The following is a 17,253-nucleotide window of genomic DNA, read 5'->3' as shown; positions in this document are numbered from 1 at the left end:
GCTGCAGCCTTTTGAATTATCCAAATAGTTTCCATGGAGGAATGTTCAAGCTTAATGCAAAATTTGATGCAGATTCATTGCTCTACTTGCTCATTCATTTTGAATGCCACGCCACATAGTACACATGCTCCTTCAACAAGATCTACTGCCCCCTCTGACCAGACCAGTGAAGTTGTCATTGTTCATGCATGTGCATTCCAGTCCACTCCCCTTGGCTGCCAGGTTATATTGATGCTGCAGAAACCATTCTTGTTATATTAACAATGGCTGGACTTTTTTTGGACAGACCTCGTATACTAAAAATCCCTGTGACTAAAACAAACCAACAAACTCACTTCGCTTCCAAATATTCTCTAGGGAGTTCTTCGGTTTCATCCAGAGTTATTACTGATGTCCGGATCTCCTGTTCTACCAGACTGTCCACCATCACTCGGAAGTAGGCCCACACTGTGTCTTCCCAGGTGTCACAGACAGGAAGAAGCTTTTTCCCCATTCCAAAACAGAAACATGTAAACACAGTCAACAAAAAATAAAGTGAAAGCAGTTACATCCATTGATTAGGACTATAAAGTTGCTATAATAAAAAAATATTGTGGATTGTAATGTAAAATATCAAATAACACCCATACCCTGCCAAACCACATCTTCTAAGTTTGAACTATTAAGATTTTTTTCCATACTACATACTCAATAACATCAATTTTCCATGATGATCTATTATGTGGTTTTAACCAATTAATGTAACATACTTCAAAATAGCTGTAAATAGCTGTTAGATAATCCAGTTACTGTGCCTCAGTGGTACACTTCTGTATAAAGCTACACATACTACAGTCATCCATAAATATATGTTGTAATTCAGTGTACAATTCTTAGAAACTAAAGTCTGATTTCATGTATTAAAACATCATTTGGTATATGGGATACATCATATTAAGCTGCTCAAGTCAATAGTCTATTTCATGACTACTTTTATCATTGCTACTCTTTTAGCCTTGTTTTAAAAGATTTTATTTTACTTTTGGTGGGGGAGGAGGGAGGGACAAAGAGAGGGAGAGACACAGCAATGTGCGAGAGATATATCGATTGGTTGCCTCTTGCACACCTACAACAGGGGACCTGGCCTGCAACCCAGGCGTGTGTCATGACTGGGAATTAAACCGGCGACCTTTTAGCTTGTGGGCCCACACTCACTCCACTGAGCTACACCAGCCAGGGCTCATTGCTACTCTTAAAAATTAACCTAAGTTTATAAATTTATTATATACAATTATTAGACTATTTTATATATCTGATTTTGTTTCACAGGGAAAAAGGAATGATTAAAATAGATTGCATACCTGTTTGAGATTCCCACTTAAAGCAGCATAAATTGCTCTCTCATATTTATTAAAAAGCTCCTGAAATACAAGAAATATAAATAAATTTGGAAAACTGTTTTTCTTACTATGTCAATTTTTTTCCATAATCTGAAATTTTGCAATATCTGCTAAACTGAACGTATGTATTTGATAGTTTCTAAACTTAGTGAGAGATCTAGTAGGATAATAAGAAGAAAGGATCCCTTAGTTTGGTGATATACTCCATGCTAAAATCTTCAGGAAAAGTCAAACATCTGAATTTCAAATGCAGGGTGAAAACAGGTTGAAGCGTAATGGATTCTTTATTTATAAAAGTCAAATTTTATTCCAGATAGAATTTATCCAAGTTTTTTAAGCCAGAAAGTTTCTAACTATCTAACACTCCCTGATACTGACCCAAAAATATCAAAACAAAGAACTTGGAACCTGTCAGGAATCAGTTTGCATCAAATTCCTAAGTAGAATTAATTGTATTCATTAAATCATTCCATTTTACTTCCCGAATCTATAAATGGCACTTTCCGTTTTCTTATCATCCATACAAGTGACGTCAGAGACTCTATCAGAGTCCTCCTTTGCCTTCTCTTTCTAATTACTTGTCCTGACCGTTCTTGCTCCCCTCCTTTCCACTCTCAGTATCATTCTAGGACAGGTCCTTAATGACTTAGTGTCTGAATAATTCTGAGAAGCTCCTAACTAGTTTCTTGGACTTTAGTCCATTCAATTTTAAGCCTACTTTCTATTGCCATGCTAATCTTAAAACTCTGCTGTCATGAGCCCTTGAGGTTTCAAAGGTTCACCACTATCTTACTATCTATTAAAAAAAAACAAAACCACCAAAAAACAAAAAACGAACCACCTCTCATTCTGTAGAACAGCACTTGAGGACCACTACTGCCTGTCCTTAATTTACCTTTTTCAATCGTCTTTTCCGTTACAGACAGTTATTTTGAAAATGTGAATTTGTTCCAATGCAATTGATATGCCAAGAAACAATCTGAACATAACACAAATTTCCCACTTGCTTATGCACAGTTTCACTCTCAAGAAACACTAAGTGAATGCAGAAAACTACACCCTCCTGGACTGGTCACTTAGAAATATACAAAAGTAACACACCTCAAACATCTATCAGCTACCTCAATTCATCAGGTGTGTTATAAGCTAAATGAATACACATCAAGTATTACAATTTTCTACATGATTTCAGGATACCTTCCTTTTACCACTTCACAATGACTCATAGGCTGGAACCCTCTGATACCCCACTCCACAAGCAAACTTCAGGTCTCTTTCAAGGTAAAGTGCCACATTTACGGTAGTATTTATGTATTTCCTAAGCATTTAACAGTGTAAAACTGCTGTTTCTACTAAGTTATCTTTTTATGTATCACTGGTGGTTTTTGGGTACTGTGCTCTTAGCTCCTTTCCCCCCAAAAGTCTTGTGGGTTTTTGTACAATTTTGCATGCTGCAGTGATTTTTAGGAATGCAGAAGTTGCACCATAACCTAAGGTCCTACCTAGAATTCCTTATTTTCATGCCTAATAGCCCAAACTCTACTAATCTTTAGAAGTTCAGTTTAATTCTCTTTCCTGGGAACCAGTTATAGGCCAATGCTTATTCTCAGAATTCAGAATTTGTATCTCCTTTAAATTTTTGCCTTATATCAGTGTTTAATTCTTACTACTTAGTGTCTGAATAATTCTGATTAGTAGCTAAGCCTGCCAATTCCTATTTAATTTGATTGCAAGTTCTTTGAAAGCAGGAATTTTAGTCTTACACTACTCTTAACATTTCATAGCACCTTCAGCAGGCCTTAAATTAATTAGAGTAAAAACCAGTATCAGTAAACATTTTATTGTGTCTTACATCTTCTGCCATTCTCCAACAACTTATTTTCCAAATGCATCTATATGGGTTCCCTTCAACAGGCTCTAATTCTGTTCCTATGAAACAGTGAAAGAAATAAAGTAAATAGTTTAAAATGAGATCTTTCATTGATTTCTAAACACAAAAGCTGTACTTCACAAAGACTGTCATTTACAGCTAAATATACCCCCAACTCTCAGAATAAAATCTACTAAAATACCTCCATTAACATTAGGGTCATGATAGAGCTTCCAGCCTTCAAGTGTTGCAGCTCTCCATGCCTGACCACAACGTTTACAGAGCCGTTGTGCCTTCAGGAACAAGAAAGAGCCGTTAGTCATATAACAAGTGCAGTGCTGGAAACTTACAGGAAAGTACAAGCAACTTATGACAAGCGTAGATAACTTACAGCACATTACAAAGGACGATGTAGACAACTAGTAATGGCATTTTACTTTATTACCATATGAATTTCTTACTGTGATCTCTGTCATTCTTTTCCTAATAATCCCTTTGCTCTGGTTTTGGGCTTACCAACAGGTGCCCATAGAGCCCACAGGCATTTAACTCTGCTAGAGACAAATGGGGCCAAAGAGGTTGATGACCCTTAATTTATGGGAAGGTTTTACAAAAATATTGTTAGTTTCTAGAATGACAGGGTGCCACTGCTCATTTACTCTCTTGACAGTATTTCTTTATGTTAAATATGGCCAATCAAATGAGCTAACTATGCTGGTAAGATAGAATGATGTGTGTCGTTCCACCTTCTCTTTTGGAACATCTCTTCCCCAGTCTTAGTTCCTATGGGTTATAGTAGGCCTAATGCCATCTCTGAACTCTAGGGTTAGGCATGTGATCTAACAAGAATCGCCCCCAGGTCTCTTGCTGAAGACATTGAGAAAGAGATACAGTCCTCTTGCTGGGACTGCTAGCTGGCAGGAAGATATAAACTGTTGGTGGCCATTACTGACCCAAGGAGTGGCTTCTTGAGAATGAAGCCAGAGAAGAAGGCAGAACCAAGAGTTTGGGAGAAAGACAGTAGCCTATGGACACCTTCTGAGTCCCTGGATCCAGCTTAAAGCCAGATTTAATCCTCTATACTTCCCAGTTCCATAAGCTAATCAGTTCCCTTCTTGTAAGTAATCTGAGTTGGGTTTCTTGAATCTAGAAAACCTAATACATACAACCAGGTATAGACTATCTCAACACCATTCCGGATAGATGACTTTAAAAAATTATGAAATAAACAAATTATGAAAGCTATGTAAAAACACGGAAAACATTTTGATATGCCACATAAAGATAAAAACTGAATGTAGAACCTTGAAAACATTCTAAGTTAAATAAGCCAAACACAAAAGGACAAATATTGTATGATCCCGCTTATATTAACTATCTAGATGAGACAAATTCATAGAGAGATAAAGTGGATTAGAAGTTACCAGGTGCTGGGGGAAGATGGAAATGTGGAGTTACTGCCTAATGGGTACAGACTATCAATTTGGGTTGATGAAAAGTTTTGGATATAGAGGCAATGGTTTCACAATGTTGTAAATGTAAATAATGCCCTGAAACACACACCTAAAAGTAGTTAAAATGACCAATTTTCTTATATATTTTGCTGCAATAAGAAAAAATTAATAATATGCCAAAATCACTGACGTATATATAGTGGTACCTCCATACTCGTCATTAATTTGTTCCGAAATGTGTGACAAGTGCTGAAACTAAGAGTACCAAACCATGAAGCATTTTCTCTTGTGGGGCGGCGTGGTGACTCACACAAGTTGTAGCAAGCACCGAGTGCTGAAACATTTTTTTCTCATCAAAATACGAGTATAGAGTTTGACGAATTCTAAAGCTGACAAGTACTGAGGTAGGTATGATTGTACTTTAAATAGGTGAACTGTATAGTATGTGAATTATATCTCAATAAAGATGTTAAAAGAAAAACAAACCTTGAATGTATACTATGATTACAATTATGTTAAAAAGAGTTATAAAACAAAAAGAGCTTTAAGTAAATAAAAAATTGCACTATCTGGGGTAATATAAAAGGTAGTGGGACCTGGAAAGTTCTCGTTTCTCATGCCTTCAGGAATGAGATAATTTTTTGTTTTCTGTCTTAAAAAAATAGATCCTTGTTTACCACTGCAATTCCTATTATCTTGCACATCACCTGGCAGAGTGGCTGGGACTTAAATATATTGAGTAAATGAATATAAGATATCAACTTCTTTTCTTAATTAAAAAATAAGAATGATGCTTAATAATTCAAGACTTACTACTATAAGAAATTACTTAATATATGCTAATAGTTCTTAAAATACAGGACAACACTTTGAATTAATTCTAAAAGAACGTCACCAAGAGGACTGTGAAAGAGGTACAACATAATATCCAAAGGTTGAAGCTTCTGTGCATCAGACCGCCTCATCTCAAAAGTCAACAAAACCATCCAGTAAGCTGTCTGATTAGATACTAAACATTCTGCAGGCATATCTCACTTTACTGTGCTTCACAGATACTGCATTTTTTTCTAAATTGAAGGCGAACCCTCTACCAGCAAAGAGATTACCTTTTGCTTTATTGTCATGTTCTGGAAGGGAACCTGCAATCTCACAGAGGTATGCCTCTATACACATGATCTTAACTATCACAAAGAAGATTACGTTTTAAAGAGGTGAGGTTAAAAGGAAGAAGTCTGAGGGCCATGGTGGTCTTCAAATGCATAGCATCACCTGAAAGAGCAACTTGGGTCAGACTTAGTCTCAACTCTTAAAAAATCAGAACTAGAAATAATGGAAATGTGCCTAGGGTACACAGTGCATAGGGAGGCAAAGTCTGACTTCTTAAAAACTTTTTCTATTAGAGTTGTGCAAACTCTAGTGCACTGCTTTCTGAGGCAATGTGTTTCTTATCAGGGGAATGCTGAAACAGCCGTTAGATCTAGATATACTGGGAAAGCGATTACTGTGTTGAGAAGGCGTACTAGGTGGGTCACAAAGATCTCTTTCAACTTAAAGAGTCTACGATTTTTAAAAATTGGACACGCAGAGTGTAGGTGTTTACCTCTTCTGTCATTCCAGCACGGATCAGAGTGAAAAGATATTTGAGTAATCTAACTTCATCTTCTCTATCCAGATCATCAAGTGGCATTTTCTGCCTTATGGGAGCATCAGGGTCCTATAAAAAAAATGATCAACTATAAGTCCTTTGTACCCATATACATTTAAATATCAGCAAAAGATGATAAATTTCTCCTGAGTATATTACAGAAATAAATTTATTTACAATTTAGTTAATTAACAACGGGAAGGAAAGTGTCACACACATTCCAAATAGCCACACAATCCTGCTGCCCATTCAAAACAGGCTCCTTTAGCCCACAGAGGTGCATGCCTAGGTCAGGAAAGGTAGACACACCACTAGCCCAGCCCAGCCTAGCCAGGTAACTCTAGAAATGCTACTCATAGTTCAAGATGACATGATCTTTACCCTGATGTAATAGCAACTACATAGCCAAGTTAATACTGAACAGAATTAGGCCTAGATGAAAAATGAGTACAAAGGAGAAACTAATGGAATCTCAATCTATTCTGTGACTAGAAAGGGCTAGTTGGTAGTTTCTGAGAACTATAAGAAGAGAGCCCATTATGGGGTTGATGCTAGATAAAACGTACCAACTCCCAATAAAATTCTTTTAAAAATAAATTTTTAATAAATACCCCATCTCCAAAACACACAAACAAAACCCAGTTATTCCTACATATTACCTTCCACAGACAGAAAGAAATATGCTTTTAAACATTTGGGATAATATACTGTTCTTATTCTTCAACAAAGAGCACACATGATCTGCATGTTGAATTTCAAATGAAAAGCTATTTTAATGTCATTTAAGAAAGGAAGTAATTCTTATTCCAATGTTGTTATGTATGGCAATATGAATATCAATCCATAAAATGGAATGCACAACAGGTTTGGCAATTTTGGAACATGATCTCTTTCTAAAGAAAGAAACCACCACTTTCCAGATGATGAGAGGAAATGACTTTCAGTTGCCTACTACTGCGTAGTTTAGTTACAATTTATTTCAAGCTTTTCCAGTAGTTTCCAAACAATTTTCACCAAAACCACCTTTGTTACCAAATGGAATTTTAGCATTTTTTTTCAGTTGTTATTTATTTCCCCCACTGTTCACCATAAACATTTAATTCACATGCTGCCACCTGTCACAAAGCTCTGTGCCTTTATTTATACAATTAGACTACTGTTCTTTACAAGTTCATTGTTACTCATATCCTAGAATGAATGTCCTTTCCAACATCAAGCTAATTCACAAAACTTTGTTTTTTCCCCTGCTTTCTCTACATAAAAGAGCTTTCAATAGGTCACCATTTAATAGTTAAAGAGTCAAACCTTGCTATAAGACCAAAATTATTTTTAATGCTGGCTAATCAGGAACACTTTCCATAACTTCTTTTGAAATTTATAATTCATATGTCACAGATTATTTTCAAATACACTGCATCAAATTAAAATACAACTTAGTAGTTTTAAATAGTATAAGCAAATCTTCAGGAAACAGAAACAAGCCATTAAAAAAAATCATGTAACTTTAAAGACAGCTTTCCTTATTTTTCTTCTCTTTTGAAGGTAACTTTCACTTCAAGAGAATACTTACCAATTCAGTGACAAGAGTACGCACACTTCCTATATAAGAAGAGAGCTGCCGCTGTTTCAAGGTATGCAGAGTATTTTCCCTGAAAGAAAAAGTACAATATATTTTTAAAGGAGCAATTTTAATAGGTCCATTTTTAAAAAATAATTATGTCAAAGTAAAAAGTATAAACTCAGAAAAAACATGCAAAAATGCTAAGTCTAAAAAAGCACTTTACATTTTAGCACAGATGACTAATGATGTTGAACACATTTTCATGTCCTTATTGGCCATTCAGTTGTATGCTTTTATGAAGTTATCTATTTGAATCTTTGTACTTTTTATTGGGTTATCTTTTTATTACTGAATTGAAGTTCTTTACGAACCATGGGTTCTATGTTTCTTCCAGCCTGCAGCTCACCACCAATTCATTTTCTCAGTGATGTCTTTTAATGAGAAGTTTTTAATGTTGACAAAGTCACGTCAATTTTTGTCCCAATTACACTTTCTGTGACCTAAGAAACACTTGCCTATCCCCTAGTCATAAAGATGCCCTCCTATATTTTCCTCTGAAAGTTTTATGCTTTTAGCTTTTACATTTAGGACTAGGATCCATCTTGAAAAATTGTTGGATGTGATGCAGAAGAGGTGTTAAGATGAATCTTTTTTTTCATACAGATTTCCAGTTTTTTCTGCAGTTTATTGACAAGACATTCCTTTCCTTATTAGGTTACTTTGAATGCTTTGTTGAAAACGAAATGGCCAAGAGTGTGGGTCTGTTTTGGGGTTCTCTATATTATATTCATGAAAAAGCTTGCAAAAAATCTTAACAGGGCATTTTAATTAAATTTTTTTCCTGAAAATGAAAATTCATTTTTTTGCTCAGAAAAACCATTACTACTGAAGATTTAATTTTTTAAAGATTTTACTTACTTATTTTTAGAGAGTGGGGGAGGGAGAAAGGGAGAGAAACATCAATGTGCAAGAAAAACGTTGATAAGCTGCCTCTCCCATGTCCCCAGTTGGGGCCTGACCCACAACCCAGGCGCATGCCCTGAATGGAACAAACCAGCGACCTTTCAGTCTGCAGGATGATGCCCAGCCCACCGAACCACTCCAGTCAGGGCTGAAGATTTAATTTTTTTGTTTTGAAGATTTAATTTTTAATAAGCATTCAGTAACACTAATTTCCTAGTTAAGCAGAGAAAAAATATAACTGACTTGCAGACTTTGTACACATAATATTACTTAATTGAAAGGCAATCTGAAATTTTTTTTCAAGTCTTGAAATAAATTTGTCCCTTTAACCTAGGCGTACTTTATGGTTTCAGAGATGTGCAATAATTTAAAAGTACTGAAGGGCATGGGAAAAAGAAAATTAAAAAAAAAAAAAAAAAATCAAAAGTAGCTGGAAACATGGCACAAGTGTCTTCTTGATCAAATTATGATTATTAAGAAAATCTATCAGGTAATTATTTGAAAACATGAATCAAACCATGTCACATCCTTTTATTCTCAAAGTTTCCTATCACATGTAGAATAAAGTTGCAAACCCTTAACTTTGCCGGACTGTAAAAGCCCTATGTGAGCTGGCTCTCTTCAACCTTATTTCCTACCATTCTTTTCTTTGCTGTGTTCACAATGGCCTCCTTGTGAACAAATACTTTACCTTCTCAGGGTCTTTGCTGTTTCTGTTCTTAACCAAAACACTTGTCCCTTATATTTCTGCATAGCTTGACTCCATTACTCCTTACAAGCCTCTTATTCTTAACTACCTGTTACTTCCCTAGACAGGCCATCCCCGACCACCTCTTCTTCTACTTAAAATTGTACTCATTATCATCCTCTATCAAGCAATTCTGACTGTTTTTTCCCCCAAAGTTCTTAATATCTAACAGGATACATATCTGTTTTTCCTTCCCTAAACAATTATAAATTCCATAAAGGCAGAGTTTTTGCTGTCAGACCGAGTAAGAAGAAAGAAGTGAGTAAGTATTTGCTGAAAGGTGAATAAACAAAACCAACTTTAAGTTTTTGGAATAAAAGTTTAATGACTTACCAATATACTGATTTTGCATAAAACTCAATATTATCAGAAAAGTCTCCAATCTCATCTTTGGCAATGCTCTCTAACCAATCTACCACCAGCTAGGAAAGTTAAAAAAAAAAAAAAAAGTGTATTAACTATAAAATCTGTTAGTATTTTATTTTTAGTATTCCTGTTTAATTTCAAAAAGTTTCTAGTGTAAAAATACCAAGTCACAATTTTTCCAATCACTATTTTTACTTTTTAAAGATATATAAAGATTATGGCAAAAGAATGATATTTTCTGTAGGAATAATACAGTTTTCAACAGGCCAGTCCTGGAAATACTAGGGCTATTATTTGAAAACCAAAAATAAGGTTCTTAATTCCTTTTAATTACAAATAAAAATAAAAAATTAAGAAAAAAGTTTTAAATTAAAACAACTTAAGTTCTTTTATGTCACTTACCTTTTCTTTCCATGTTTCATAAAAAAAATATTAAAAAATTCTAGCCATACCTGACTTTGTCGGACAAGTGAATCTCTCTGAAATAACACCTCCACAACTGCTTTTTCACTAGCATTAAGAGCCTAGTAAAAAGATAAAAACAGGAGGAAGGAAAAAAGATGCTCTAAGAATATTGTTTCAACAGAATAGTAAAAGCAAATCTGAAATAAGTATATTTAATCACCCATAAACATTTTACCATAGAGCAAATTGGTATATTCCATCTAAGGAAATTTTTATAAATAAATTTCAAACTACTGTATCAATGTGTGGCTGCTGTTACTTTATATTTTAAATCCACAGCTACATTTGGAGTTTAAAATATCTATTTTCCCTAGATATATTGTTGTAGGGGAAAAATGAAACAAAACAAAAATGAAACAAACAAAAAAATCATACTAAAGGGATGAATGCAGTCATGTGACATATGAGAAAAATGAATATTAAAAACTTTAAAATCTATTTAGTCTAGACAGCAGAAGTTCATAAAACTTAATAATCCAAGGCCCTTATTACTCTTAAGACTAACTTTAAGGGCCACGTGACAAAATATTAGCAAGTAATATTAAGCAGTGTATTAAAAGGATAATATGGTAATGGAGCCTAATAATTAATCCATCTTACAGAGTCAAAAAGAAAAGCCGAAGGAACATCTGGATAGATGCCAAAATGCCATTTGTAAATATCTTCATAAATTATAAATATGAGGATATTTTGTTAATATGATATATACACTATCTAGCTAAAGCAAATATTATAGCAAATATTTCACTTAACCTTAAAACCAGAAAACCAAAAAACAAAACCCAAAAAACTAAGTAGTAGTAAGTATGCAGAAAGAGTCAAAGTTGTCACTATTTTTACAAAATAGGATTGTCTACCAGAAAACCCAGACAATCAATAGAGAACTCTTAAAACCAATGAGTTCAATAAATAGCTGAATGTAAGATAATCTTCCTAGATATGCATATCACTTGGTTGGAATGATGTAAGTATTTGCAGAATAAACGTATTAACAGATTGAGAAAGCAATAAAAGAACAAACAAGAAAAATAAACAAAAACTCATGGACACAGGCAACAATGTAGTGGTTTCCAGGGAAGGGGGATGGGAGTGACAAAAGATAAAGGGAGTCAAATATATGGTGACAGGGAAGACAGGTTTTGAATGGTGGACACACAATGCAATATACAGATGATGTATCATAGAAATATACACCTGAAACCTATAGAATTCTTATTAACCAATGTCACCCCAATAATTTTAATTTAGAAAATTAAAATAAAATTAATTTTTAAAAAAATCTTAAAAAATAAAAAATAATAAAAGTGTTGCTGGAAAGCCAAAAAATAAAATTCTTGTTAAATAAAAGACTGAAAAGATCGCAATAAATATTTTAGGTGAAAAAGCAGATTAACAGACATGTGTGGCTAAAATAATTTATCATAAAAATGTATATTTATTTTTTCCTTTTTTCACTATAGCTGCTTCAAACATGAATTATTTTAGTAATTAGGAAATAAAAAGTAGTCCTGGCTGGTGTGGCTCAGTGGATTGAATGCCAGGCAGCCAACCAAAGGGTCGCTGGTTCGATTCCCAGTCTAGGGCATGTCCCTGGGTTGTGGGACAAGCCCACAGTAAGGGGCATGTGAGGCAACCACACACTGATGTTTCTCTCCCTCTCTTTCTCCTTCCCTTCCTTTCTTTCAAATAAATAAAATAAAAAGTAATTAAAATCCAAAAGAGCATCTGGTTTCTATGGTTTTAAAGGGATGTTTTTACCAAGCCTTTGAAGAACAGGTAATTCCTATGTTCTTTACACAAAGCACAAAAAAAATCATGGAAGATTTATGAACTTGTTCTGGAGAGCCAGACATCAAAACTGGAAGAAGGTAAGTCACACAAATGAAGAAAATATGTTTGAAAAAGATCTAAATAAAATATTAGTTAAGAAAATTTAGTGATTTAGGAATATATCATGACTCAAGAGTTTATTCCATTTGAGGATTATTCAACATTAGGAAAATTGCTAATGCAAGCTACTACAGTAATAAAGGATATATCTATAGAAGCCAAAAAAATTTCAAAACTAAACGTGACTGCCCTTAATATCCATCCCACTTCTTACTTAGTTAGGGAAAAAAAAATACTTAATCTTCAGTAAAACAAAATCATTCTTAACAAAAGTCAGGAACATGAAAGGAAAGGCCTATTAACTGACATAATTGTATGGGTGCTGCTACCCAATGGAATATGGAAGTAAAAGAAATAAGAGATTAAGAAAGATTAAGGAAAAACTGTAAGTTACTGTCAATACAGAAAACCCAATAAAATCAATGAAAAACTTACTAAAGCTAATAAAAGTTCCAAAAGATGGCCAAATGTGAGCTTCACACATAAATCATTAACTTATTTGACAATAATAACCAATTATAAAATAGGAAAGAGAAACCATTCACAGTAGGATTTATGTGGACTTTCATGAAAAGTACAAATCTATATTAAACTATAAAAGATCTAAGTAAATGGGGAGATATGCTATGATCATAAACAGGAAAATTCAACATAAAATGTCATTTCTCCTCAAATTAATGTACAAATTCAATATTACTGCCATAAATATCTCAATTAACTTTTTAAAAATGGAAATTGTAAAGTTCATCTGTAAAATAAGTGTGCAAAAATAGCCAAAAAACATTTTTTAAAAGGAGGACGGTGACTAATGCCAGAGTGACTCAATCGAGTAGTACTGACTTTCATATGAATCAACCAATACAACACAAAAGATCCATATATAAATACCATGTATTTATTTGATAAGTGGTGTTGGGATAAATGGCTTTCCATATGAAATAAGTTAAATCTCTTACTTCCTTCATAGACAAACTTACTCCAGATGAATTCAAGAGCTTATTATATAAAAAATAAGATTTAACCTAACTCTATATCTATTAGAACTACAGGAATGACAACAAACAAAGCCCTGATCAAATAGAAGGAAGGAAATAAGCAAGATTAGAGCAGAATTAAATGACATAGAGACCAAAAAAAAAAAAAAAACCACAATTCAAAATATCAATGAATCTAGGAGATGGTTCTTTGAAAAGATAAACACAACTGACAAACTTTTAACCAGACTCATCAAGGAAAAGAGAGAGAGGACCCAAAGAAATAACATCAGAAATGAAAGAGGAGAAGTTACAACCGATACCACAGAAATACAAAGGATTATAAGAAATTACTATTAACAACCATATGGCAAGAAATTGGACAACCTGGGCAAAATGGACAAATTTCTAGAAACATACAATCTTCTTAAACTGAATCAAGATGAAGCAGAAAGCCTCAATAGACCAATAACAACCAGTGAAACTGAAGTAGCAATCAAAAACTCCTGGCACATAAAAGCCCTGGACCCAATGGCTTCACAGGCAAATTTTATAAAACATTTAAAGAAATACCTCCTATCCTTCTCAAACTATTCCAAATCAAGAAGAAGGAAGACTCCCAAACTTTTTTTATGAGGCCAGTATTATGCTAATTTCAAAACCAGATAAAGACACAACAAAGAAAGAAAAATACAGGTCAATATCACTGATGAGCACAGATGCTAAAATCCTCAACAAAATATTGGCAATCTGGATCCAACAATACATTAAAAAGATCATACACCATGATCAAGTGGGATTCATTCCAGGGATGCAAGTATGGTACAATATTTGCAAATAAATAAATGTAATACACTACATAAACAAAATGAAGGACAGAAATCACACAATCATATCAATGGATGCTGAAAAAGCATTTGATAAAATCCTTTATGATAAAAACACTCAACGAAGTGGGAATAGAGGGATCTTATCTCAACATAATAATAAAGGCCATATATGAGAAACCTATAGCCAACCTCACACTTAATGGGTAAAACCTAAAAGCTTTCCCCTAAAGATCAGGAACAAGACAAGGGTGTCTGCTTTCACTATTCTTATTCAACATAGTACTGGAAGTTCTAGCCACAGTAATCAGACTACAAAAAAAAAGGAAAAAAAAAGAAAGAAAGAAAAGAAATAAATATAAGGCATCCAAATTGGAAAGGAGGAAGTAAAACTGTCATTGTTTGCAGACGACATGATAGTGTACATAGAAAACTCTATAGTCTCCACTAAAAAACTACTCGACCTAACAAGTGAATTTGGCAAAATAGTGGGATAAAAAGTCAATATTCAGAAAAAATTTATATGGAACCAAAAAAGACCCCAAATAGCCTCAGCAATCTTGAGAACATATGAGGGATCACAATACCTGATATCAAACTATACTACAAGGCCACTGTAATCAAAAGTCTGGTACTGGCATAAGAACAGACACATAGATCAATGAAACAGAATAGAGAGCCCAGAAATAAACCTATGTCTCTATGGTTAATTAATATTGAACAAAGGGGACATGAGCATACAATGGAGTGAAAACAGCCTCTTCAATAAGTGGCGTTGGGAGAGTTGCACTGGTACAAGCCAAAAAAAGAAACTAGACCAGCAACATACACTATACACCAGAATAAACTGAAAATGGATAAAAGACTTAAGCATCCTACAGGAAAACATAGGCAGCAAAATTTCAGATATCCCACGTAGCAATGATTTTTGCTGATACATGTCCTAGGGCAAGGGAAATAAAGGAAAAATAAACAAATGGGACAACATCAAATTAAAAAGCTCCTGGATGGCTAAAGAAACCATCCTCAAAATGAAAAGGGAACTGACCATATGGGAGAACATATTTGCCTATGATACATCGCACAAGGGTTTCATGTCCCAAATATAGAAAGAACTCATATGACTCAACACCAGGAAGAGAAACAATCCAATTAAAAAATGGACAAAGGATCTGAATAGACACCTCTCCAAGGAGGACATACAGATGACCCATAGACACATGAAAAAATGCTCAATATTACTAGCCATCAGAGGATGCAAATTAAAACCACAATGAGATGTCACCTCACACCTGTCAGAATTGGCTATCATTAATAAATCAACAAACAAGTGCTGGCAAGGATGTGGAGAAAAAGGAACCCTAATGCACTGCTGGTAGGAATGCAGATTGATGTAACCACTGTGGAAAACAGTTTGGAATTTCCTCAAAAAACTAAAAATAGAACTGCCTTTTAACACAGCAATTCCACTGCTGGGAATATACCCTAAGAATCCCAAAACACCAATTCAAAAGAACTTATGCACCCCTACGTTCATAGCAGTGTTAAGTACCCATCAGTAAATAAGTGGATCAAAAAACTGTGGTTCATTCACACAACAGAATACTACACAGCAGAAAGAAAGAAGGATCTCCTACCCTCTGCGACAGCATGGATGGAACTGGAGAGCATTATGTTAAGTGAAATGAGCCAGTCGGTGAAAGACAAATATCATATGATCTGACCTATAAGAGGAACCTAATGAACAAAAATAAACTAATGAACAAAATAGAACCTGAGGCAGGGAAACATGGAACAGACTGACAGTGACCAGGGGAGTCGGGGGAGGGGCGTAATGATGGAAAGAAGAGGAAGGGACTAGTCAAAGAATGCGTATGAATGACCCACAGACAATGGTGTGGGGACTGACTGTGGGAGCGGGGGCGGGGGGGGGGACGACGTAGGCTGGACAGAGAAGGGCAAAGCGGGGAAAAACTGGAATGACTGTAATAGAATAGCAATAAAATTTTTTTAAAAATAAATAAAAAAGAAAATAAGTTTTACATTTAGAAGAAAACACTGCAGAATATTTTTTAAATAGGAAAGGTCTTCCCTCACAAAATAGAAGATCGCAAATGACCAAGGAAAACATGACAGATGTGATCAGTTATATATGGAAATGTCAGCTTTATAAAGGCCCCTTAAACAAAGTTGAAAGATAAGTAACAGAAAAGAGAAGATTATCTCTAACATATGTGAGGAAAGAATAGGAAAACAAGCAAAGGAAATGAATATAGAATTTATATAATATAAATGCTTAAGAATGATGACTATTCCACCTCACTAATTGTCAATGATGAGCATATTAAAACAATGAGGTACTTTCCCTAATTCAAATGATTAATATCAGAGTAAACATTTTCATACATCGTGAGAGTATATGTAAGCTGGTACATTCCATTATGAAGGTTATATAACAATGTCTACCAAACTTTGACCCAACAATTTCACTTCTAGAAATACAGGAAATACTCAAATACGTAGGTAAGTATGAAGAATGTTCCTATCCTGGCTGGTGTGCTCAGTGGACTGAGTGCCGGCCTGCGAACCAAAGGGTCGCTGGTTTGAGTCCTATTCAGGGCACATGCCTGGGTTGTGTGCCAGGTCTCCAGTCAGGGGCCGCATGATAGGCAACCACACATTGATGTTTCTCTCCCTCCCTTCCTCTCTGTCTAAAAATAATAAATAAAATCTTTAAAAAAAAGAAAAAAGGAAAAGAAAGTTCCTTGCATTATTGATTGCTATAGCAAAAATACTGGAAACAACCTAAATATATCTAGCTCAATGTCTGAAAAAATTATGGTATATTTATGCTCTGGTATACTATGAAAAAATAAGGTAAAGTTAAATAAATTGACATTAAAAAAACTAAGAAATACTGATGAATAAAAAACTCTCACTGTTATGTTAAAAGAAAAAAAACAACTGTGTGTGTATAGAGCCAGGGAGAATAGATGAAAGCTACAGCCATAATCCCTGCAAAAAATGATGATGATGGCTTCAGCTGAAGTGGGGGCAACAGGAGCAGAGATGAGTGGTCAGAGTTGGGACTGAAGAGATAGGAGAGGGCCA

The 17,253-nt window shown here is 34.6% G+C and overlaps 1 protein-coding gene across 2 annotated transcripts in view; it reads right to left on the bottom strand.

Moving 5' to 3' along the window:
- The window catches only part of NUP107 (nucleoporin 107), a 42,159-nt gene that overhangs the window by 12,526 nt on the left and 12,380 nt on the right, over positions 1-17,253 (bottom strand). For both annotated transcript variants that reach the window (XM_054580074.1, XM_054580075.1), the window contains 8 exons: positions 10,439-10,510; positions 9,954-10,042; positions 7,919-7,997; positions 6,304-6,417; positions 3,452-3,542; positions 3,232-3,308; positions 1,341-1,400; positions 336-481 (listed from right to left, as the gene is read on the bottom strand). In XM_054580074.1, the coding sequence (XP_054436049.1) occupies positions 336-481; positions 1,341-1,400; positions 3,232-3,308; positions 3,452-3,542; positions 6,304-6,417; positions 7,919-7,997; positions 9,954-10,042; positions 10,439-10,510 (728 nt within the window). The remainder of the gene's footprint in view (positions 1-335; positions 482-1,340; positions 1,401-3,231; positions 3,309-3,451; positions 3,543-6,303; positions 6,418-7,918; positions 7,998-9,953; positions 10,043-10,438; positions 10,511-17,253) is intronic.

This window comes from Pteronotus mesoamericanus, unplaced genomic scaffold, assembly GCF_021234165.1.
Source record: "Pteronotus mesoamericanus isolate MK-2021 breed Mesoamerican mustached bat unplaced genomic scaffold, CSHL_Meso_final contig_56, whole genome shotgun sequence".
NCBI classification, from domain to species: Eukaryota; Metazoa; Chordata; class Mammalia; order Chiroptera; family Mormoopidae; genus Pteronotus; species Pteronotus mesoamericanus.
This window is presented reverse-complemented; position numbering and strand designations above follow the sequence as displayed.